The sequence below is a fragment of the Geospiza fortis genome, unplaced genomic scaffold (assembly GCF_000277835.1).
Source record: "Geospiza fortis unplaced genomic scaffold, GeoFor_1.0 scaffold229, whole genome shotgun sequence".
Taxonomy (NCBI): domain Eukaryota; kingdom Metazoa; phylum Chordata; class Aves; order Passeriformes; family Thraupidae; genus Geospiza; species Geospiza fortis.
In genome coordinates, this window is record NW_005054357.1 from 1,780,263 (window position 1) to 1,806,251 (window position 25,989).

At 38.4% G+C, this 25,989-nt stretch overlaps 1 protein-coding gene across 1 annotated transcript in view; it reads right to left on the bottom strand.

The window, feature by feature from the left end:
• Positions 1-25,989, bottom strand: part of PTPRC (protein tyrosine phosphatase receptor type C) — a 57,658-nt gene that overhangs the window by 12,026 nt on the left and 19,643 nt on the right. The window contains exons 2-12 of the mRNA XM_031059180.1: positions 12,519-12,551; positions 9,665-9,697; positions 9,201-9,428; positions 8,480-8,617; positions 7,515-7,658; positions 6,748-6,882; positions 6,045-6,203; positions 3,791-3,987; positions 2,022-2,082; positions 1,250-1,358; positions 367-398 (exon numbers count right to left, since the gene is read on the bottom strand). Coding sequence (XP_030915040.1) covers positions 367-398; positions 1,250-1,358; positions 2,022-2,082; positions 3,791-3,987; positions 6,045-6,203; positions 6,748-6,882; positions 7,515-7,658; positions 8,480-8,617; positions 9,201-9,428; positions 9,665-9,697; positions 12,519-12,551 — 1,269 coding nt within the window. The remainder of the gene's footprint in view (positions 1-366; positions 399-1,249; positions 1,359-2,021; positions 2,083-3,790; positions 3,988-6,044; positions 6,204-6,747; positions 6,883-7,514; positions 7,659-8,479; positions 8,618-9,200; positions 9,429-9,664; positions 9,698-12,518; positions 12,552-25,989) is intronic.

Sequence of the window (25,989 nt, forward strand, 5' to 3'; positions counted from 1 at the left end):
TGGAAAAAGGTGCACAGAAAAGGGAAATTATGTTTGAAACTAGATTTTATTCTGGACTTATTCTCACTGTTAAACATATCACAAACATTGTCTGGGATAACTAACTGGGTTTTTAATTGACTAATAAATAAGAACTTTTCAAACACTGATGAACTTTCAGTTCATTCAAGTATAAATACTTCTTTTATGCATTTACTGAAGTATTTTTGTCCTCCATATAAGGTGTTATCATATTGATATCTGTAATCTGTGTATGCAACCTAGAATGCAAATAACCCAAAGTCGGTAGCAAGACCTGAGACTAATTTTATTTCCATTTGCTAAATGGAAATGAATATGAATTGCTAAATATATAAAAATACTCACTTGCAACAAGGTTCACGCCTTCCGAAGAATTGCTGTAAGAAGCAAAAGCACCTGTAAATGCTTTGACTAGTAAGATATATATAATAATAAATTAATAAAATCATGAAACAAGAGTGCTGTCTGTGAAACAAGAGTGCTACACCTGGGATTATGCAGAGGTTGTTGGGATCCTTCTCCACCTGCCCTCCTGCCCCAAGGCAGAGAAACAAGGTGACCACATCACAAACCTGTAGTGCCTGCATGACTTTGCCTATCTCACCTACAACAAACGTGTGTTTAATTTCTTCACTGAAGTGACTGCTCACACCATCTTCTCTTCTCTTGCTAGTGACAGAAAACTAACACATACACAAAATACAGTAAATTGAAATGCTAAGTAGCCACAGGCATCAGGGAATGCAATGGCCATCCTTCTATTGCCATCCTCTGTGCTACAGAGCTGCTGAGCCATCGAGAGGGCACTGTAATAACAACACCTCCCTGAGCTATTGTTTAGGGTGAACAAGTTTTTAAAAGAGTTCCAAGAAAGTGTGGATTATTTTTATTACTTTTGATTTAAATCATGAAGGAAATGTTCTCCAGATATTTCTGATTTTTTTTTCCACAAAGCTAGGGACAAGTCATTTTGTTCTGTGCCCCAAACAAGGGTAGAGCAGCGAGATTTTAAATCTATTTCACTATATTTGTTTTGTTTGACAAACACCAAAAAATTAGTTTCTTTTTAAATGATTTAAAGGTAAAAGGATGTCTTTTCCCAGGATTAATGAAACATCAAATTTGTAACATTTTGTCACTACCCACTGTGAAATCTTACGGAAAAACCAAAAGCCACACCCATGCCCCTTCCATTTATGTAAGAGAGGGAGACAAACATGAAGCTTACCTAAGCTTTTTTTGGTGAAGATCATAGATTTTGTACAGAACCAGCAGTAAAGCAATTACAGTCACAATGATCAAGAATACCAAGAATATAATCAAGGCTTTAGAATTATCTACCAACAGAAAAAGAATACATTTATTATTTTCAAATTACTTTATAAAAAAGAAACATGTATACTCCCTAGAATCAGTGCTCATCAAATTTTGGTTTGGGGTCCTTTTTGAGAAAAAAACTAAACAGGTTTGAGTTTGCTATGCCAAAGTAGAGGAGGGAATTCTATGTTTTCATTAAGTAAACTTTTCCTTAAATTCTCCATGTCCACCTGTCAAAATGCTACAACTCACTGGCTCAGCATTACTGTGCTTGTCTCCTGCTCTGTGTGACCTGTACAGTTCAGCTCTCAGCTGTTCCTGATCTGGGAACTGGGAACCTCTGCCAAGTCACAGATGTTCAGCTCCTGAAATGCAGGATCCGAACACAGGAAAATAATCCAAAAGTGAATCATGTCAGTCAGAGAAATTATTTTCTAGTTGCATTTGAATGTTTCCTGAAGAAACCACAGCTGTGTAATAATTCTGAGTTATGATTAATGACTTGTCAACATGATCGGCTACATTAATACTGAATGGGATATTTTTCAAATGCAGATCAAATATTAACTATAAAACAGGAAGTTTGGATTTTTAATTAGGAGCAATTTAACTGAATTGACAATTTACAATTATTTATATTATGCTACAATCAAAAGGGAAAAATGCTGTACATATTTACTTACATCTGGTTTTTATACTCCCCACTACTTCTGGCCCATCGTGTTCTCCATTAAAGACGAAGATCTGCATGCAGTGGGTGACAATAATAGAGATGTTCAGATATGACAAGTAAAAATTTCTGCATACAATTCTTAAAAAACAAATTACAATGGATTTTTCAAATACATCCATCTATTGACAACACCATTTACAGCAGTGTCTGCTGTCAATCTCTGTATGGACATTTATCGCGCAGCTCAGATTTCTACCCAAGTTACAGCAAGATCTGGATTCAAAAATATGGAGATGACAGGAAAAAGAATTTAGAAAAATAGGAAACACACTTAACAAAATAAAAATCAGATGCATCTCAAAGTAAAATCAATTTTATCTTTTATTAAGCCTCTTAAATCTGAAAAATAACTGTCCAATATATAAAAACCTCATTTGCTGCAACAGTAAATATACAAATAGTCCACTGAATTTGATGGTTTTAGTACAAATATATGTATGGGTAGATAATTAATAGAAATTTAATTAAATAGGGTGTTTTCTTACATCTTTAACTTTTGGGTACTTTAAATGGTGTTAAAACACTTACATTGTTCAAATGTGTTTGTTTTGTCGTATATTTAATATTTATTTGATCTTTTATATTTCCTTAATAGAAATTCCTGTCAGATCTAAAAGACAGCTTGCAGTCAAATATTTCACACTGGTTTGTTTTTTAACTTGTGAGTTTTCTATAACTTGACCAGAGTCCTTTCATTACCAACTAAGCCCATAAGGCTTTCTCCAGTTTTTGGGAAAGAATTAAGCAAAATATCTGCAAAGCAGAAGCCAGGATTTAGAGGTGCAGAAGCAAATTCCTTCTGTAAGGGAAACTGCTCACTGAAAGTGGTGAACAAAAACCTTTAAATGGCACAGTGGTCCTGTTCTACTGGGACAATGCAAGGATCTTTTGCTCCTACAGGACCTCATCTTTATTTTTCATATACAAAGCTCTCTGAGCAGCATCTGTTCGGAAAATCCTGACAAAATATTGACATGAAACTGAGATTACTCAAGTTCCCTGATACTGCATTTGTGCAGGTAAAGTCAGAGAAGGAGGAAAAGACTGTGGGGAATAAGTGAAACTGCTTCCTAAAAGTAATACACTGGTTACTTTCTTGCCTAAACTTTACTGAGAGGAGCTATCAGGATATAAGAAATATTCCTACTGGGCCATATGAAGGGAATCACACAAGACCATTGGTTTTGCAGGCACCCTCAAAAGGGTGAAATGCCTGACACAAGAGAAAATTTCAGGAATGTGAAGGCGTAAACAGAGGATGCTATATTTTGTATGGACACAAGGACTGGCTTGTAAGAAGCTGATGTAATGGCATGCAAAAGGATCTGAACTGCTTTATACTAATTAGGCCCTGAAGAGCCAAAAATCTTCATCCATTAAATGGAATATGTTTTAAAAAATAAAATATCAGTCCTACTCAAGAAACTGTTTTAATCTTATGGAAACCCCAAACTTCTCCTGAGCCAAGTACAAACAGTCTATTCTGCTTGAATTTTTCTTGCTGTTAGAACCCATGTGGAATAGCACACCAGGGATTATTTGATAGGTTAGGCACATGTGCATTTTAGTTCCAAAATAACAATTACATTTTTTACACCTGTGGCCTATAGATTAAAAATTCACCAAATTTGCCTTTTTCCCCTAAAATCAAGCATAATATACTTAAACAGTGAAAATGCAGCAATATTTTATATATTTTAATACAATAAGCTAACTTACCTTAAATGTATAGTTTGTCAGGTAAAAGAGATTTTCTCTTTTAAATTCACATTTGCTTTCCCTTTCAGGTTTTTCATCATTCTCCCAAATCAATATAAATTCTGCATGTGGTCCAAACACACTTTGGTTTTTGCATGTAATCTGGACAGCATTATCAGCTGTCAATATTGTTTTAATGTGATTCACTTTTTCTGGTACTGTAGACAGAAAAAAAGAGTTACTTGCTCTATTCTCATAATTTCAAACCCAACATTTCAAGCTGTATGTGCTCATGTTTGTTTCCTGTCTTCTCTCAATAACTTCATATATTTTCTTCCTTAAAAATTTCAGTCCCAATTTAATAAGTAACAAGATAAATAATCAACTTTGACTTAATCATGAGCTTATCTAAGTCGAAAAAGATGTGAAGTGGAACTGAAATGCTCTACTGACAGACTGCAAAAATAGTATGATGGCGACTCTCTCTTACATCTGACATCACTTTCTCGTTTGAGAAACATGGGGCAACAGACAAGACAGGAGAAAAAAAAGAGCTCTCCATGTGAATATTTGTTTCAAAGCTATTTTAAATTAAATTTCTCCCAGAAGTCACTACTATATTCTAATACTTAGAACAGCGTCCTTACACTTAAGTCTGGCTTCAAGCCACAAAAACTTTTTAATGATACAGAATCTGTTAAGTTTACGTTAAGTTTAATCTGTGGTTTCAAACTCTAGTTTCTTCTGTCGCAGCAAATGTTGCAGGTTTCAGACTGAGGGGCACAGCCAAGGGACCCTTCACTATGAGCTGGTAAAACCTTTCAGAAAGCAAATGAGGCAGACTTTGTAAGGCAGCCTCATTTCAGTAGCCACATTTCAGAAGCCATATCTCAGTAGCCACATTTCAGTAGAACACCACCATGGAAATTTTCTACAAAATCATGTCAACTTGCAAAACAGCATATTGAGAAAAAATAAAACCAAAAAACTGCAGCTGATTTTTTCTTCATGTGAAGAGCTAAGACTTGTAAGGCTCTAAAAGCAAATCAAATATCCCAGGTGAGGAGTGGCAGGATATTTGACTTGTCTGAGTGTGAGGTTACATCATAGCTGATCATTTTTATCCACAGGGCAGATCTGTTAAGATTCCTATTCCACATGCTGCTGAAAGAGCTGTGACAGGGAGAAAGTGAACATTTCTGGAGGCAATGTGTTTGTTGAAGATGAAAACATCTTTTATAAAATGTAGGGGTTTTCCTGCTTCCAAGGACATGTGTTCCACTGTTATATTTTTCAGTTCAAGAAGCCATAAAACTCTTCCACATCCTGCTTGACTCGTTATGAACTGTTGTGACAGTTGAGAAGGTCTAATTAATACCATTAATTCATGATGCAACTTGTTCTTTTTGCAAAAAATAAGGGAAATGAGGTTGTTTGCATCCATAAACTTATATGGCAGACTTTAATCTTCACCTGAGTGGAATGCAGAAAGTGGGGGCTTCAAAAGATAATATGCTCAAACTAGATTTTCGTAGAGAACAGAACCACAATCATGCTCATATCAGGGCTGCCTAAAAATTAAAGCCATATTTAAATTTGTATTACAGTGAAGTCTCAGATCAACCTGTTTATATTTATCAGTAAATAATTTTATCAGCTTTTTTTGTTTTGTGTGGGGCTTCAGGCAACAATTCTGATCCCTGTATACTTCAAACTATACATTTGAAAGGATAGCCCCAAAAAGATGCACAGACCTTTCTGTCAGCAGAAGGGTTGGCACACATTTTTTCATCTTTAACCTAATGTTGGAAGCTGTGTACAGGTACATCCAAACTAACTGACATCCATCACAGATAGACAGTGTTGGTGTAGCCTGGGTCTACTTCAAGCAAACAGGTAACTACACAACAGAAGCTTTCATGCCACAAAGAAAAAATTAAACTTTTTATTATCTTTTTGCTTAATTCAATTTTTTTTCTTTATATTGGGATATAATGCTTCCTAAAGACTTCACAAGAATTTCAAATAATGAAATCTTCTTTTTAAAATTATATATATAATAATCATATGAAGTGCATAATTAAAAAATAGATCAACATTAAGTAATTTTAAAAGGGACACTAATTATATGAATGTCAGTACAATTATTTTAATTTTAATCAGTTTCTTGGCTAATAGTAATACTATGTATAAAATACAATGAACTACACTAGGAAAGTACAAATTCTTTGTGTTAGTATCAGCTTAGGTCATAACAGTTAGCAAGCAGATTTACCTCCTGCAGCTGTTGTAAATTCACGGCTTTCACTGCTACCTTCAAGCCTGTAATTGTGTTTGTTGGTTGTATATGGAGTCACAGATACAGAAGCTCTGGTATAAGGTTTAAATCCATAGAAACTATAATGAGTTGTGTTGATTTCACCGTGATGAAACACTGAAAAATGAAATTAATGAAATTAATGAAATTAATTAAATCTGTGTTAGGAGCACAGGAACTCTTACACTTTATCAGAGCTACCTGAAACCACTGTCACGTGTACTTCTATTTAATTACCTTAATCTGGTTGCTGTGCTTTGCTTACCAATGCTAAGTGAAGGCTCAGGAAGAAGAGGAAATACATAAATACATAGAGAGTATTTACATATAAAGATTCACTGAAATGTAAGATGGCCTAAACAGCATATCCGGAAGGAGTGGCCATTTAGCAGAAGACAATCCCCTGGCTATAACCATCCAAACTTGTTTATGCCTAACTGCCATGCATTTGTGCCAACTGAAGAGTAACAGGGCCATGTCCTCACATGGTAAACTGAATAACTTCAACTGAAAATTCAACGTGAACAACCTTAAATGAAGGAAATTTTAACATTTGTCTAGAATAAATTGCAGTGTAAAGAGATTCCAATAGGACTTGACTAGTGCATTATGCCTGGTGCTCTGTAATTATGTACATGCAATGAATTATTTAATTACTTACCTTCACCTTCTACCAAGAAATTCACAATGTAGCCATTTATGGGACCATTGGAAGTGTCCCCAGGTGCTGTCCAATTAACTGCTACACCTGTGGTATTTGTATGTACTATTTCAAGCTTTTGTGGTGCTCCTGGAACTGTTGTAAAAGAAAAATAACAATAATTTGCAATAAATGAAAATAAAATTATTCCTCTTTTGACATATTTTCATTAATTAGATTAAATTTCATCTGACACTAAAGCAAAATACCAACAACGTGTAATTTTTTTTGTACTCTATTTCGAGCAGGTATACATAAGTATAAACTGAGTATATGTAAAAACATCATATTAAAATAATTTCATACATTTAATTAAGCCAGGACAAGGTGAATACAGCAACATCACATTTTACTAAAATTGTCCAATGTCTTCAAATCAAGAATTTAAGACTTGTCTCAGACTAGGCCTGCACTTTTTTTTGCATGTGCATCTTCATTCAAAATTCCATACAGCTGACCATGTTCTCAGTCTTCAAAACAACAACAAAAATAATCAGAGTCTCTGACAGAAGGAAAGAAAGGCTCAGGCTGGAAGACTGAGAGGGTGACTGCAATGAAACAACAACCACTAAGGCAAGAGAGCAGGAAGGAGGAGCTGAAGGAGAATCTGAGTGTGGCAGAGAATGCTGCTCAAAGCGTATCTTTAACCCCAGGAAATCCAAATAATGGGTTTCATAGTAGGAGTTCCCAGAAATATGTGGAACGTAAACCAAAAGCATTACACTTACCACCATAGTCTGTATGTATGGTGAAGCTTTGGTTGGCAACATTGTTTTCATAAAAATGTATGGATCCAATGCAGTCATACAGACGGTTTGGCAATAAATTTTTCAGCACTTTGCAAGTTTGATTTTTATCTCTAGACTTTGAGTCTGTAGACACAAGAAGAGCTTTATCAATATTTTTCACAGCTCCTAAAGTATGTAGCACCATTCCCTACCATATTTATTCAATATAATTTGTAATAAATGATCATGATATTCCAAACAGAAAAATATACAACCTGATCCAATTACAAGATTTTAGGTTCTTACATACTAACTTAGTTTGCATAGACCTTTACTTTTCATCAGTAAAGGTCAAAATTCGACTTTCTAAGGAAACAGCTTTCCTACAGAAATCAGAACATGTCATGGGGAGTCTGGCAGAGCCCTGGAATGGCTTCCTAGCTCTTCAGCTCCCCGAAGCAGGAAATCTCCAGCCCCAGACATTCATCACCCGTTTTTCTGGGACACATGAGGCCATTCAGCATCCATATCTGCCCTATCACACGAGGTGCCTCTAAGCCAGCATGTCCTCAAGGCTGGCTGACTCCAAGAGCAGAGAGCCTGGCCTCACACCACCCAGGAGCCTGCACAGCCACTGCCAAGGCAGCCTGCAAGGGGTCAGCTCACAGCACAAGCACAGACTGCAGCATTTCCAAACTGCTCAGCACCCTTTCAGAAAATCAAACAGGACCTCAAAATCTCCAAAATTTGTGCAACTTTTGCAACTGCTGAACTCAGCAAAAGAGGTCTCGGGGTTTGAACTTTCCCAGATCTGCACTTGTGGGGATGGTAGTCCTCCAACTGGCAATCCCAGGAATTCTGAGCTACCCTTTCCTCAGACTGGCACTATTAATTTAAATCTGCCAGTCTTTCACCAAAACACAACATCAACAATGCTTTTAAAGAGAAATAAATAAATAACCCACGTTCAGAATGCATTGGATGGAATGAATGTGATGTCCCATTGCAGGTGACAGTCACGTTAGCACAGGCAAGTGAGCTACTCCAGCATAACAAGGCAGATGTGTTGGTTGGGTCCTCGACTTTAAGAGATTCCCTTGGGACTGGAATGGAAGAATATTATACATCATTGTGACATTGGCTATACTGAGTCTTTAAATAACAGTTCGTTTATGTTTTTTGACTTGTTCTGCAATATGAAGATACAATCAGCATAGAATAAAATACAAAGAATTTAATAAGAAATGGAAAGCAAAAATTGGAAAAGCCTTCATGAGATAAAGACACACAAATTATTCAAATAATAAATTATTCAAATAAGGTATTCAAATAATAAATTAATGTTTTAGTGCAGACATTCAGCATAAACACCAGCTTTGAAGTGTTGGCTGGTCTTGCTATTGTTTACCACAATGCATATGGCAAATGCAGTTAAAGTTCCCTTTTTTCTTTAGAATGAAAAAACTATTGTTTGTTTTCATTGTTTCTTTCAGAAAATACTGCCAAGTTTTATTATACAACTCCAGAACAGCTTGCAAACCATGGACAAAATATGAAAACTTTCTGTCTCATTCTCTGAAAAGCAACAAGAATAGACAAAGAAACCTGGGTAAGCTGAATTACTGCATGTAAAATAAATTTAAAAAAAAAGAAGAAAAGAAACTACTAAAAGCCTTGTACACCTACCTTCTGGAACAAGAAAAGAAGAAGAAGTACCATCTGAACACCTGCCATTTTTAACTTGGACAGTGTAATTCCGGCATTTCGGAAGCTCTACTGAACGGTCGCTGAAACTCACAGTTCTGCCTCTGTCATGCCCCAGAATAATATATTCTGTGTGTTTTGTGAGATTTTTCAGGAAAACTTCAGCCATGTTTGAGTTGTTCTTAGAGTCTTTTATATCTTCGATAATAGCTAAAAGAAAACCTACTGTAAATGGAGGCGAAAAGACCAGAATTGTTAAATAACTTTAATTTTACTTCTTCCAGAGCTGGAAGACATTTTATAAAATAACTAATTACCAATTTTATATGCTAATTGATCAGTTGGGTCTTTTTTGCTGATTTATCAGCTTTATCAATTTTCTGTATTTGAGTTTACTATTTGGTCACATTTCAAGACTGAAGGAGAATAAGGGGTATGGTTCTTACCACAAGTTGCTTCAGGTATCACTGTGGTAGTTTCTATAAAAAAAGAAAACAATATGAAGGTCTGTCTTAACAGATTGGGTATTTTTTCCACAAAGCATTGGAGAAGGGTGACCAGTACTGCCCCAAACTCTTTTTTCAATATATTCAATACAAGTAAATGTATTTAGCACTCCTCTCTCATTGGAAATAGGGAAGAAAACATCAGCTATACATAACACCATTCTTTAACTAGTTATTTTAGGGATCATGTGTCTTTCACAATTTGCCAATGACATCAATGAACTAGAAATCAAACTGGTTATTAGTAACACTTCTGAGTACAAAATTACACAAGAATATTCCAAAATCACATACTCTCATAGCAGTATGATAAACTACAGCAGTTTTCCAGGATATCTATGCTGTGGAATGGGTAACTGAGTTGTATAAAATGTCACCAAAGAAACAAAATTTACCTGCTTTTTGCACTGCCATCTTACCTTTGGAAAGAGATTTATACAACAGAGCAGATTATTTAGTGACTACTTTTACACTGGGATACCCAAAATAATTTTTTGCTGCTATTTTCTGTAGAGAAGCTTGAGCAAAGGACTTCATCCTGAAAACAGTTACTGAATATATCCCAAGGTAAAAGTGTCACTAAAACACACCAAAATCTAATTTTTTTCATAGAAGGTAGGCCCTAGATTTCCTGCCTTCAGGCTGGAAGTCATCAATTGGATGGTGGCATTAAGCAGAGGGCCAACAGAGGGACCACTGGAGAGTCACCAAGTCTGTAAGGGGCAGAACAGCCACAAGTAAAAGCAAGTTCAGTTTGTCAAAGAGCAGGCAGCAGCCTACAGCCACTTGAAGGACAGTTCAAAATGGAAAGTGTCCAGCTTCTGGATGTAGTTTGCACAAGCACATACATATATTTAGCTGACCTGACTAATTCCTTACAGCCCAATGGCAACTAAAATCACTGTAAGTGCTTGAACTACTGGATCCCAAGAAAGTATTACTGCTGTGTGAAACCAAAGGGAAGACACTGGAAGACAGAGAGGCACACAGATCTCAGATGTATTCACTTTTTTTCTGCTGCTTGGGCAAATTTCTGTGAATAACAAGAGAAGTACTGACACAAAAATTGACAAATTTACGCTCCTGTTATATGCCACTGTGTAGAAATAATTTCTGTTTTGCACTTGCTTGACAAGTAACAAATCTGGTATCTTGAATATTACTCATAAACAGTTAGTAGGGTTCCTAAAAACATCCTTAAGTTTAATGCAGTTGTGTGTCTAATTTGTAAGCTTAGGTTAAAAACACTCCAAATGAATTGCCTCATTCAAATCCATTTTCTGTGCATGATGTATCAGAACTGTGGTAACTGTGTGCAAGTTTGTCACCTATTGTGTAAGTGGAGCTGGGAGTGGGGCTGATCCCAGTGCTTGCTGGCATGTTGACTGATGAAGTGGTGCTGTGCAAGGATGTTGAATTGTAATCATCTGTAAGAAAATAAACAACATATCAGCATTAAAAAGTGAAATTCATTCTTTCATATGGCTTTGTCATCAGAAATGTCCTACACTACAGCACTTCTCTGTTTTTGTTTTGTTTCTTAGGGGATTTTTGTCATCTTTAGAGAAGACTGCTGAAAGAAAAGTGATGTTAATATATTAAATTAAAAAAAGAAGAGTATTTAAATAGAAAGCAAATTTTTAGGAGTATACCACTTACAAATTAATTTTGCTATGTACAATGACTTTCTTTTGGTCAACAGTTAGTCATAATTCCAGATGAAGTCAAAATAAAAATAATATTTCAACCTATGAACTGGGAAAAACTAGAACATTTTGCTATATTCTTACAATAAAACACAATTATGAATAGTGCTTGTGTTGTTTCACAAACAACAACTCTAGGGTAGTGCTCATTTGCTGGGTTATGTACCTTGCTCACTCATTGTATTTCTTACTATACTTCATTATTTATCCCCCTGTTTATAAACCACTGACCAGTCTGTATATTCTCTATTAGGCTCATTCCTACTGCTCTTGCTTTGGGCCCAGCCTTGTTGGCAGCAGCTGGCGTTTTGGTGCTACTGTGGTGACTGCAAGACTCGGCCCTCCGATACCAGGTCCTGCACGTTATCCTGGCATTGCCACCATGCCAAAGCACAGACACCTTTTCCATTTGATCAAAATGAGCTGGAAAGGCTACCCTGGTGCTGAATGACTTCGTTTTCCCCTAGAGTTTTGAGAGCAGAGCGTGGCTGCTAAGGGGAGAGAGCAAACCTGCAGGAGCATCCCCGAAGGCAGAGGGAGTGCGTGCGGTGGGGGCAGCGGAGCCGCTGCTGCGTGCCGTGCTGCTCGGGGCCGTGCCGTGCGGGGAGAGGTGCGTGCTGTGTGCGAGGCTGGCACCTGCGGTGAGAGGGACAGCAGGGTCGGTCATGCTCCATCCGGTGTGCCCGGCCGAGGAGGGACAGAGGGACAGAGCTGCCTACACCACCAGGGTGCAGTGCTGCAGCACTCCCATACTGAGACGCTGGGAATTTTTAACGAAACAAAGGCACATCAAACATTCAAAGTGCAGGGGATTCAACAGGTGTCAGACGAACAACCAGTGAGTGTTTTTTTGTTATGATTGTGCCTTTCATGCTAAATGCTGTGTTTTAAAATATACCTAAATACATTACTCAAAACCAGACTTGTCGGATATTCCTGCCTATTAAGACAGCATATTTCATTTTGTTGGGTGGATGAAAAGGCATTATACACTCTGTGAGGTAATTGTGTGTGAGAAAATGAAAGAAGAATTTGTCAAGAAAGAAAAAAAAAATCAATGCAATTCTGCCATGTAAATTGTTTCTTACCAGTACCAGGTGTGGTCATTGTAGTCTCCTCCCCTGGAAAAGAGAAAGAGAGAGAAAAAGCGTAACTTAAACTTTCAAGGAATTTGCCAAAAATATAAAGACACGTTCCTTCCTCCCAAATATCGGCTAAGCTTTCCCCAGGAAATTACACATTCTTAAGTTATATTTAGTGGATATAGCAACAACCAGATGCCCAAAATATCAAGTATACAGTCACAGAATCACAGAATGGTCTGGGTTAGAGAGAATCTTAAAGATCATCTAGCTCAAACACCCCTGCCATGGCTCGGATGCCACCCAGCAGATCAAGCTGCTCAGGGCCCCATCCAACAAACTTCCAGCCACCTGTTTGGCTCTTCCTTCCTCCTTCTTTTGCTCTTTTTCTACCAGATCTTTCCTACTATGTTTGCATCTTGGAATTTATTTATCTCTTTCTTGTGGCACATGTTTTTTCAGATAGAACTTCTCTGTTTATCATTTCTCTTGTTACTTCAGCTTCACTACATGGCACTTCACAACTGCTGTATCTTTACTCTTGAAAATAAACTCCTTCAACCTTTAAAGCAGAAAGCCAGGTTTATGTGAGAAACTGCCATACTTGTGAGGGATACATAAGTTCATGTATCAGCATCAAAACCATGTCCCTCATTTCTGACACAGAAGATCAACATAAGCAGATACCCTGGGACTCCAGAGATTTTCTCCTTATCGACCTGACAAGCAGCAGCAGTGTTGGCTGCTCAGTGGCCACCATGGATTCTGCACCCTATATGAACAGTTCAGATCGCTGACAACAGCCATTCAAAACACACAACCAGTGACGGCAATGTCACCTGCAGGGAGTGAGAATTTCTTGGTGCTCAGACCTGTCATGAAGTGTGTCTAAGCCATGATACGAATATGAATGTAAAAGCTAAAGTCTTGCAAATACTTTTCTAGTCAGCAACCGAATTTGTTGTGCACTGTACATTATGCAAGATCTCTTACTACAACTGACAATTTGGAAAGAGCCAGTAGCCTGATACATTACAGAAAAAGTATCAACAGAAGTCAAATGAAGTTTGACTAAAAACAGTAATGCAGTATTTATTTCTTTACAGAAGTGGGGAAGGGTGTTGCCTAAAATCTGGTCCATGAGATGAGGATATGGGTCTATGAGGTTTGCCTGAAATCATATTAAACTATCAAAAAAACATTGCTCTTAATTGGAAGAATGTAAGTTCTAAAATGTAGCAAACTGAAAACAGATTGAATAACATGGGTGTAGAAGCCACTATATTAACCACTATATTAACAGGTCTAGCATGTTAATTCATTTATATCTATATACCTTCATTGAAACACAAAGCTACAGAATCTTAGCACGTGAAGCTTCCTAACCTAAGGGAGGTTACAGATAAGAAACAAAAATATAACTCATCTTTTGAGCTTTCAACGTACCTTCAGCATCTGAAACCTCCTGTCTGCAACATTTCTTTACAACAATTGCATGATCTATAAATACATGCATTAAACTGCCAAGGAACCCTGTAAAAGTAACATTCATATCCATTTGTATTTGCCATAAGCATTAAGTTTTCGATGTATTTTCATGGTATGAATTCAGTGTTTGAAAGCTGGCAGTTAGTCATTCTAAATTCCATAATGTGATTTTCTTTTTTCAAAAGGCTTATTAGCTGAAGAATCAATTATTCCCCCTCCTTTTCCAAATCTTAGTTTGGTTTAGCACATCAAATATACCTCAAGCCAAATATTAACTTTCTGTGAGCATCATTACAGATTAACTTTCACTTAGAAACTTTTCCTAGAACCGAATAAAAGAAGTTGCAGAAAAGTTAAGCTCTAAATTAAACTCTGCCCAGATTAGTGAAACATTCAGAAATACTTTTCAAGCTATTTACTGATCTGTGATGCAAACATAATAGAGACAAAATGATACACATCAAGATTGTCTCTTCCAAGTAAAGTGAGATAATAAAAGATCAGGGGATCATAAGCTTGTCAGTGTTGTGTTGCCTCATTAATTTCCTCAAGCTTCCTGCGAAAATAATTTTCCCCACCCTCTCCCTTGTAAAGTTAGAATAATGCTAATAGCTTAAATAGAGTGTAAGGTTTATTGCTCACTCCCAGTGAGCATAATCATAGAACTCCAGGTTAGAAGAAACCTCAAGAGATCACCTGGTCCCACTGCCTTGCTCAGAGCAGTGTCTTAAAACAGTATGGGAAATAATAGTCTGAGATTGCCCTTTTTCCTGCCTATAACTAAGCACTATCACTTTAACAGAACTTCATGGCAGTTTTATGACCTTCTAAGTATTTCAGGGGTCTCCTGCTCTCCTGTGATTCCCTTCCCTGATATGCTTTATTATAGCAATGGAATAGGATGCAGTTGAAAAGAATTCAATAGGTGGCACCAGAACACTAAAAAATCCTCTCAAAAAGCAAATGCATTTCCCCATGAAACCTTTTTGAGAGATACTGGGTAAAATGAAGGAAAATCAAGAAGAATCTCAACACTCCAGACTCTGTTACTCTGAGATTAACAGGTATATTGCTACTACTAATTTTCCAAAAAATGTCCCAGCACTAACAAATGTCTGAGCTAAGCTCAGGCTACCCAAGTTAACCTCAAAGACAAAACTGTTTGCTCATGTTTATATTCTAAAACATAACTCTAGAAACACGAAAGCTGAAATCCAAAAATATATTTAAAATGTAATGAGGATGTCCAATCCCCCAAACACATGCTGTGCAGTACGAAAGTTTGATGATTGCCAAACTAAGCAAGTTGGTCTGAGTTTAAATGGGAACTACCCCAAAACTTTTCTCAGAGCCTAAACTGCATCCAACCATAAGACATTCTTAAGATGATATGTGTATGATAACAAGGATAACATCAGATAACCCATATGGAAGAATTAGAGTATAAAAAAGTTCCTACTACTGTAGTAAGTTTTTTAAGCTTCCCTCTCCCTTCTCTTGATTTGGCCATCAGTTGGCTCCTGCTGACATACCTAAAAGATTTCAAATGATCCATCAGTAATGTTTGAGCAGATCTGGCGTTAATCACATGCCCTGGAAAAAGGTATAACCAGCAGCTCATCCCACAGGCAGATGGGACCCTGGCTAATTGCTTTCATTCTCCTTCCTACCAGTCAGTGGACAGAATGCAGCTGCTGCTTCAAAGAAAGGTTTGAGATGCCAACAAAATACACCTAAAACAAATGAGTTCATCACACTTTCTCCTGAAAGCCCAAAGATGTACTAGCCCTGTGAGTGAAACATGGGAATACTGTGTTATGAAGTACTTTCGATGTTCAAAAAGAAGAGCAAATGGAAAAATCATGAAAGAATCCAGGCCACCAAAACAAAAAGCCAACCTCTCAAACCCCTAGGACAGGAGGCTCTCTGGGTCACATCTGGAGGTACAGGAGCTGCTGCATCACCTCTGCAGTACTGACTCTGCACTCACTGCAATACTGTGGTTACACCTGTATAAGAAGTCCAGTTGTATAAGGAGACAGCTTTTTGCTGTCTTAGAAAAATGTTTTCACTTGGCAGGACCGAGAACTCAACAGAAGACAACTGACTGGGACCTACAATATGTTAAAAGACAAAAATGTGTTTCAAGGAAGTCCAGGGTGTGATCTTCTTGAGCAGCAGGAAGAACCAGCACACATTTCCTGTGTGCATGTGCTATTAATAACACAAACTCCAGCTGATAAGATGGAGATCCTGTTGAATCAGCATGAAGAGCCTAAAAATGTTATCATGTTTAGAGGGGCAGAAATCCATTAGCTTATGACATGAAACATGTCTTTTAATTCCATTCTGCTGTTTAATTTGCACAGTGAGTAATGGACCTGGTTTTGTATTTCCTGCTGGACTGGCCAGGAGGCTACACCTGCATGGAGCAGCTCAGGCTGTCTGCTCTGAGCACAGGATTGCTGCAGGACTGCATTCCTCCACACACAGAGCACAGAACAATGTGGGAAGGAGGATGCTCTTCTGCTAATAGTGCATTTGGTGTTTTATCTAGCCTGGTGCCATACCAGCTGGCTCTTCACATCCAGCTGTACTCCTCATGTCTTTGCCAGAGCTGGGAGGGGGCAGAGGAAGTAATCCTTCCTCTCAGCCTCGTGTCTGTAAAACAGTTGGCAGCCGCGTTTTGCAGCCAGGAAAAATGCTTACTGATTCTGCAGAGCTGCTGCCCTTTTCCCAGGATCTCTCCAGCCTTTAGTATATTGGACAGACCCCAGCAACCCCCACCAGGCAGCATTTTACACCAAGCAACCAATGTAAGTCCAGATTCTGCCTTCCCTCTTTTCACAGCTGAACGGCACTGCTTCAGCAGGGTCAGGGCTCTTCACATCTGCACAGAAAGCAACAGGATGTGGTCTACTTGTTCAGATGGAGTAAAGCTCTTTGAGGGGGTCTCCTAGCAAACAGCACAGACATTGCAGCTCCCCTGCCAGACAACACTAAATTGCAAAAAAAAGAACAGTTCCTGGTGGGAGGTGAAGGGTGAGTAAGGCAAGGAGCCTCACAAAATGCTGCCAGCCGCCCTTTGATTTATTTTTAAACTTCAAGTGGGATAGGATGTAATTCACACCTGCTTTAAAGCTCCCTTGTGCTGCCAGAACCAGCTAACGAGACCTTAAAGCAAATGAGCATCAGGCCAGAGATGTTACAGTTATTTTTGCTGAAAACACAAAACTGAGGGATCCATTGCTACTTTACAAACAAATCCGGGCAGACCTAAGAATAAACTAACAAACACTTAAACATCTGAGTAATTCTATACCACAGAGGACCCCTCAAATTTTATAGGTGGGATCACATGTGCTGAAATGCTTTCATAGCATAGAGACTACAGAATTACACTTCATTCTTATCTCTAATTCTGGGGAAGAAAAAACGAATAATATTCCCAGTTTCTGGATGAACTGATGCTTTTTGAAAATCGAGTAAAAGAATGCTATATAGACTTCATATTAAAAATATGTGAATTTTTTCATGCTCTGAGTCCAAAAATAAACTACTCATTTAAGTTTACAGTGTAGAATTTTCTCAGGTGACAGAGACATTTCTGAGGGTCCTAAAATAAAAATATATTCTTGTGATCATTGAAGATGAAGCCATCAAATCACTTCTAAGTTATTAATTGTCTAATTGATAAAGTCTTCATAGCCCTAGAGCAATCATAGAAGTTAGAACTAAATAAACATTATAATTTCTTTTCCACAGGCAATATTTACAATATTTATTTTCACCAGAAATTAGGGATAAAATGTTGAAACTGTAAATTTTAATCTAACAGAAATTCTAAAATGTTCTGATTAAGAAATTCCAATTGTTTGCTTTTGATATCTGGATTTTATGTCCATTCTGACTTTTCAAAACGATAATTAAAATAGTTTCCATCTGATTTCTCAAAATATTCTTTTTTGCACAAGTTCATTAATAGTTGCCTCCCATAGCAACTCCTTCACACAGTGCATCCCTGCCCAAGAGCCTGATCCTGGCACTCTTTCCTGTCCCTTTAACCTTTGGCTGAGGCATCACCTGAGAGTCAAAGGCCTTTTTGTTCCCAAGCACCTGCCAGTGCTGAGGGTTCACTTGCAGTGGGAAGGCGTGGTCTGCCTGCAGAGCCCAGCTCAGGAGTGAGAGCTGCTCTGACTACAGCCAGTGATAGGATGTGGTGTTGGGCTTTCGGTGAAAACTGACCTCTGAAATTAATGCTTGCTCTAGATCCCTCTCCTTGCTGTCCACCTCCCAAAACTAGAGTTATCCCTATCCTCCTCAAGTTCAGAGTCAACTGTGAGATGAATCAGCATTTACAGCTATGGAGAAGGCGAAAAATTCAAATTAGCCAGCAATCATGTACAAGGGGAACAACCAGAAGAAAGGGAGGGAATTAAGAATTTATAACACAATGTTATAAATACATACAAGGAGGAACACAATGTTACAATACATGTTGAATATTTCTGACCATTAAAAAAAAATATTTTTCTAGTTCTGATTATGCAAAATAAACACAGGAGTATAACTTTTCCAAAGGAAAATAAAAACACAGAGCAAAAGAGAAATTTCCCTGAAGAAACATTAATTTAATGGAAGTAATACTTGTTACCAATGATATATAGAATTTCTAAAAACCTTAAACCTGAAGTAGAACAAAAACCAAAACCAGCAAATCAAATTCTTTTTGCCAACACAGTTCCTGCAAACCTAAAATAAATACCCAGGACTATTGTGTGTTTAGCAGTCAGTAGGAGGGGCTCTCTATCACTTGCACCATACTTTAAATGACATTTTCAGCCTTCACAGGACGGCTTTGCAGTAACCCACTCATACAGCTACAGCTAACGACGCCTTTGCTGCCCTGTGGTTTCTCTCATGCTGTTTACTTCTGCCTTTCTTCTACAGAACCCTGCTCAAAAGGAAGAGGGTGCAGCATACTGTGGTTTTGAGCTTAAGTGCTTCCAAATGCAAACGGAGTTACCATAGCACCCACATGCCCAAGCAATCAGACTTATCTTAGTGCTAAACCACTTCTCTAGTGCAGTCATGAAACATCCCTATTAAACTCCTTTTCATCACATTTGCATTTGTAATTATTTTCAGTTGTACAGGTTCATTAACATGATACAGTGAGGGGTGGCAATCTTTGGGATGAAGTCCAAACTGCTTTGCAGGGAGTCCTTGTCACCATGTGAATTGTCTGCGAGAGAGGAAAATATCAAACCCTGATGTAACAGTTCCTTCAGCTGTGAAATGCTGGGTACTCTCCACAGTCATTAAGAAGCACCTTTGCATGAGGAATGAAAGATTGGCTGTGATATTTGTTTGGCAATTTTGTGCAACATGCAAAAAAATCTGTGTTAATATTTGGTTTGCCCTTTATATATTTTCAGTATTTGTGCACAGAAAGTCTTGAGCCAGATTCATGTTGTTCCCATGCTAAACTTCTCTGCTCCCCAGGGCCAGTCCCCCTAACTTCAGTCATGACTTTTCCAGCCCTGCTGGATCCTTCCTTGGTCTTCCTTTCCCCCATCTACCTTGAACAGAAACACTTGCTCACTTGCTCCGTATTGCTCTGCTTAATGGCACTGACAGAATGCTTCTGGATTTGCTGAATGTATATTGTTTATGGCAAGCAGGAGGAAGAAAGAACTTACACCTATTTTATCATCCTCTCAATTTGTACTCCCACGGTTTTTGCAATTGATGACTCTATTGGTCACAGGAAGCTGTGAAGAACAGCAGAAGGCAGCTCAGGTCTCAAGAGTTTTGATCAGAAAAAGAGGCTACAGCTGAGCAGCCTGCCTGACTGACTTGATGAGAGTGTGAGGCAAGGGGCAAATTTAATTTAAGGCCCTTCATTGGACCATGGCTTATTTAAATATCTGACTCGCTTCTCTGCTTCTCAGAGACGGATATCTTTGAGTTTCTTCAAGATTAAAGCATTATCTAGTTTTCTGCATCTTCCTGATTGATTACAACTTTTTATGTAATTTTGCCAGCAATAGAAAATGGGTCCTTTGCTCTAAAAAACAAAATCAACTCGGATATACTTCTCTAAACTGTCCTGAATTAGCTCAAATTCAAACCATAAACAGTTTAGTACCATTTGAAGAGTAGGGGAGGCTGCAAGTAAATGATGCTTAAGGTCTAGTTTAACCTAAGTCTTTCTGTGAGTCTGGGATTCTAAGATCAGCATTTTAGCCACTGATAACATAAAGCCTGTTGAAATCAGAAATACCTTCTGTTTCTCAGAGTTCTATTAGCATGAAATCTTGGGTCAACAGCTCTGTACTTAGTGGGAGCATTATGTCAGTGAGGACTCTAATCAGTGATTTTCAAAAAGATTCAGCTTTTAAAAAGAACATTTCTTTCAAGAACTGACATCTGCCTGTGAGTTATTCCTTTTCATAATAATATTTTTCTCTGATCCGCTGCTATGTTAAACACCCTACCAAACCACTTGTTTGATTGCTATGCACTGCAGATTTTTTACTGATAAAAGATATATAACTGTACCACAGGAGCTCCACGGTTTCACTTTGGCCAAGGATGGAGGGCAGGGCAAGCAGGGCTGCATGGTGGCACAGACTCAAGGCAGCAGGACCAGAGTGTGACAAATGACAGAGCAACAGCCCACCAGAGAGCAACTCTGAATAACTGCTGCAAAGGTGTAGCAGCACTGACAGCACCTGAGTGTCATATCCCTCAGCTGCAGCAGCTGGGGACAGAAAGAATCCAGAGCCCCCAAGGCTGCAGTCACAGAGCTCCTCTGGCCTAGGGACACAGGTGAATGTACAGCTGCAGTTCACAGAGCTTTTCCCTTCAACAAGGTAATTCAGTACTGCTGCAAAAATCACACTTTTCAGACAGTGCTGTGAAAGCAACATCTCTGGTACCTCTAGGAGACGGCAACTGGCTCAAAGGAGTGCTGCTCTGAGTGATACAGTGATGTTTGGTACTTCTGAAACAACCCTGTTACAGAGCCAAATGCTGGGGGCTGGGGGATTCAGATGCTGTCTTGGATGAGAACAGGTCCCATGGTTCAAATAGGCATATTGGAGTCAGAGTGAAGATTTGAGTGAGGATCTGCCTTTATCTACTTACAAAATTAAACATTACATTTTAATGGAATTATCTGATGATTGTGCAGTTCAGGCCTAAAGAAAACTAGCTGCTCTATTCCACAGCAGAGAGTGCATGAACCATTGCTCAGTACCTCCAGTCACAGTGCTGGGTTTTATTGTGCCCAGTTACTCTGCCTGCACAGCCTCAGCCTTTGAAAGAGTCACAAATCAGAATAAAGATGTGGCACAAAAATTTCCTTTTCCAGTGATCTGTCATTTGTATTTCTGTGACTTCTTGCTCCAAGCTTAACAGGACCCTCAGCAGTCCCTGTGCTCCATGAGGTGAAGTCCCAGCCTCACATCTCCAAGCAGCAATGCTCTAAACTATCCTGCTAGTCTCAGTCATCTCCTATGACCCAGATTTCTTCCAGCATGAAGAGAAGATCCTAACCAGCACTGGCTGATAGACAACTAGCTTCTGTTTCTTGAAAGGATACAGAGTACAGAGGGAAAAAAATCCTGCAGCTCAGTGGAGAACCGTTCCCATACCAACTCTGCCTGCTGGGCAGCTTCCTCACCCTCCTGGGGCTGCCAGCTGCAGCCAGCAAACTCTCTTTGTTTCAAGGAACACTAATTTTACTTGGCTACTATCTTCACTTTTTCTTTTTCCTCCGGACATTCAGGCCAAAATTTATCAGAATTGAATATCCTTCATCAAATATGTTACTGAATAAAATTTTTATTGTCCATAAAATACTCTGACAGCCAGGATTCACTGACCAACAGCTAAATGAACTGCATTCTTGTTAGGGTGCAATTTAAAACACAGTAATCTATACACACAAAATGCTGATAGGAAGCATCATGTAAGGGTCAGATTCTACAAGGATTATTCATGCAAAAATCATTTGAGAAGTAAATCATTCAGTGATGCATATCATTATCTTCCAGAATACTGCCTGTTAAAATTTATCATTAATTTTTTAATTATTTTCCCTGGAGGTGTTTAAGAAAAGGCTGGATATGGTATTTAATTCCATGGTCCAGCTGACAAGGTGGTGTTACATCATAGGTTAGACTCAATGACCTCAAAGGTCTTGTCCAACCTAGTTAATTCTGGGATTCTGCTTCTGAAAAGCAGAAATTACACTATTTAAATTAATCAAAATGTCCTATATTTGATGTGTGACCTGAAATCCATCTTATTCTCAGCTACAGTGAAAAAAACTGGAACTGTGACCAAGTCCTACCCGGGAATTCCACTTTTTACTCACTTAACTGCATGAGTGGCTCTATGTACCCTCCATGTCTGTGTCTCTCTAACGTACCATGAAAAGTGGAGATAATGGCATATTGCAATTAGAAATTAATTTAAAATTATGAAGTTCAGAGACAAGGGATCTGAAAGTGACATAAAAAAATATGCCCACATCCGTCTGATTGCATAAACAGGAACAGGCTGCAAAGAGAGAAACTCCTTGAACTTGAGCTCCCCAGAATGCCCTGCACACACTTACAAAAGCCTCTCACTATCTCAAAACCTGGATTGCAAAACCTGGGCTCTATCCCTTAAGGGAAGCTGAGCAGCTGAGCAGGTCAAGAAGAGGCCCTTACTTCATGTCACATCAAAAGCAATGATGAACAGATTTCAGAGGAGAGCAGAGTCCACACAACTCTGGAATTCAATAAAAACATTAAGTGAAAGTGATTTCTTGATCCCCTCTCCTCCTTTATTTTTCTTTTGGAACCAGATCAGTAATTTTGGTACCCAGCACTGGGCCTTTCACTGCATTTTAAATGTGTTCTTTTTTTTTCCTCTTTCTCCATTTGCCATTTTCATTATAACAGACAGGAGATGTGAGATCCAAATTTAACAAACCACCTGATAATCACAAGCAAAGAGAGGTGAAAACAGTTCATCTAATTTTTCTTTAAATCCTATGCTGATGACCCTTTTCTAAAAGACTGTATGCTGAATGTTTCAGGAAATAGAAATAAAGGCACAGAACAGAAGGACTCCTCTCTGCTCATAGGGATTGTGGTGTCCCATATTCCAGCAAAAATCTAAAGCTCATGTTCCTCAAGATTTGAACAAGACTGATTTCAATATCTCTTTAAATAATTCAAGGCAAAAAGAACATAAATAGTCTGTGCTTCCATCTTTTGCCTGTGGAAGGCAATTTTCATTAGCATTCCAAGTTTCCTTTTTTATTATAATTTTTATCTTGAAAGTATTAAATGAATGGTCTCGGAAAGAAAAGAAAAATCAAAGGATAAGGATGCTAGACAGGAATTTATTTAGGAAAAGAATTGTATGGACCTTTCAATGTATAGGGGCCCACAGAAAGCCCTCAGGCCAAAGTTAAGAGAACATCCAATTTCATGCTCCAAATAATTTTACACTCTTTATATAGGCACTGCTATTCACAAGCTGGGACATACCACAGACCTGTAAACATTTCTTATGTCTAATAATAAGAAATGTGTATATGGCAGCATTACATATCTGACAATAACAACTCCCACTTGGAGGTGGGAGGTCAGAAACCCAATTGGATTTGTAGCACAAGTATCAGTTTGTACACACACATCCCCATAGATGGAGCAGTTTGGAAGCAGTGTGTGTACTGTCTGCTGTGATGACAGATGGAAAAGCTGAAGCAAAAAGACCCAAGTATGTGCAAATGTGGGTAAGGCTATTCTAAGTCTATATTTTTACAGTATTTGGTTGAAATACTGGTGAATGCATGGCCACATCAACTGGTAAAATTTACTGCTCTTTCATTTTTAATATGGAAATATATAAGTTTTTTTTTCAGTTGTGTAGACTAAGGCACTTGAAGATATTATTCAGTACCTATTATTTTACACTTCATATGTATGCCCCACAAATTGATAATACAAACAAACTAAAAAAGACAAAACCTTCTGGTAGGTGTTCAAGGAAGCACCAAAATTTGTTACTTGTCATTTACTTCAGTAGGAATTAAGTATAGCTTGAAAAAAGATCATAGTCTGAAGAAAGATAATGTGAATCAAGACTTCTATAGAGTCTGGCATGTAACAGATCTCTTAATAAGCCCCCAGCAGCACACAGAAGCAGGAAGTGGGCACTGACAGTGCTTAATTCAGCACTGAGCTCTGTTGGCTCAGGAAAGCATGTGAGTCTTCTCTGTACCTCCATTTGGTGCACAGAGACCAACTCAAGTGTGGGATCACCTGGATTTCCATGGGCTGCTCTGCACCAGCATGTAAACTGTTTGGAGTACTTGGATAAACTGAACTATGCTCAAAGCCCTGCACAACCTACAGCACCCTCACTCAAATTCTTTTTCAAATTTTTCAGTATTCATTATACTTGATGCTGAAACAGAAACTTTCAAGGTAGTTTAATTAATATTAAAAATATGAAAGACCATTTTTAATAGTGCCCAACATTAGCAAGGCAACTGAGAAAAAAAAGAGACTGCAGCATTTTAGTCAGGATTATCAAGAATACCCTCATGAGCATAAGCTTTCAAAAATGTACAAAAAAATAGAACTCTAGTTTCTGGATTTCCATTTTGCCCCATAAGATCCTTCTATAGGATATTCCATGGTCAAGGATGATGGTCAAGAAATTCCATGGTCAAGATGCTCTGCTCATCTGCTGATGAATAATAAATTCTGCCTTGTTAACACAATGTGATCTTTCTTTCCTTTTGGATATAAAATATGTTCTTTATATACATTTACATAAGCAAGACCCAAAGAAATTAAGGACAGACGAACATTATCTGCAGTGACAAGAGCACAAAGCAGTCTGAAATAATGCAATGAAAGATATGTCCAACTGTTTTTAAGGTTGACAGGGTCAAAAGAAAACTTTACAAAGACTTTTGAACTTTCAAGAAAATAAGGAACACAATGATCAGAGAATGGAACCCTCTACTAAGGATATAATGTGTTTTTGTTTGGGTACTAACAGCCAGTCCTCCAGGGCCACAGCAGATGGTGTAACAGAAAATTGAATTAAAGGCTGTCAATTCATTTTTGGCACATGTATGGGGTCAACAGCCACCCCACAGGAACAAGATTCTCTGATGGAGACAGAACTTATTAACAGAATTGTCTAATGAATGCAAGAAATGCCACTAAGGTCCACAACATCTCCTACACCGAGCTGAGATCTCCTTGCTCAATCCCACATCATGAGTGATTTGGAACTGGGAGATAGAGGAGCTGAGATGAGCAGCTGATGGCTCAGTGGGATCCCACAGCACTTGGTATCATGAGGAACTTCTCACATTGGAATCACTGCAATCTACTTGACCATGGCTTTGGTCCACATTACATGAGGAATACCGGCCTCTTGCCAGAGCATCGGCCCTCCAGCCAGGAGTGCAAGTGCTTTTACTTGTGCAAAGGTGCACAGTGCTAAAACAGCTTAACTGCCAAGCTTGTTTTGTCTCTCAGTTTTAAGTTACTGGCAGCTGCTAATGAAAGTCATCTTTTACCTCATCAAAGTTAATGAGCTTTGGCACTGCACTCCTGAATGTGGCTGTAAAAGTCCTGCTTCCGCCAGTAGTTGTTACTGCTTGTTCAGGGGCCTCTCTGCTGGCATTGCTGTGCTGTGGAATCCTGTCCTTTTTGGCTATGACTCATCACAGTCACTCAGCCACACAATCTAACTCTCTTTTCAGTTTAAATCAGCTTCAGGTTAGATTTGACTGGCTTAACTAGAGGAGGGTTCCCATTGTCTTGTTTCTGCCTTCAGACCTTAGGGGACAAAGCTGAGAGCCAATGCTGGCATTTATCCATTAGTCAGCTCTAAGTTTTGCTTTGGCAGAGATATAGAGACATCACATAAAGCAGATAAAACCCACTGCAGTCCACCA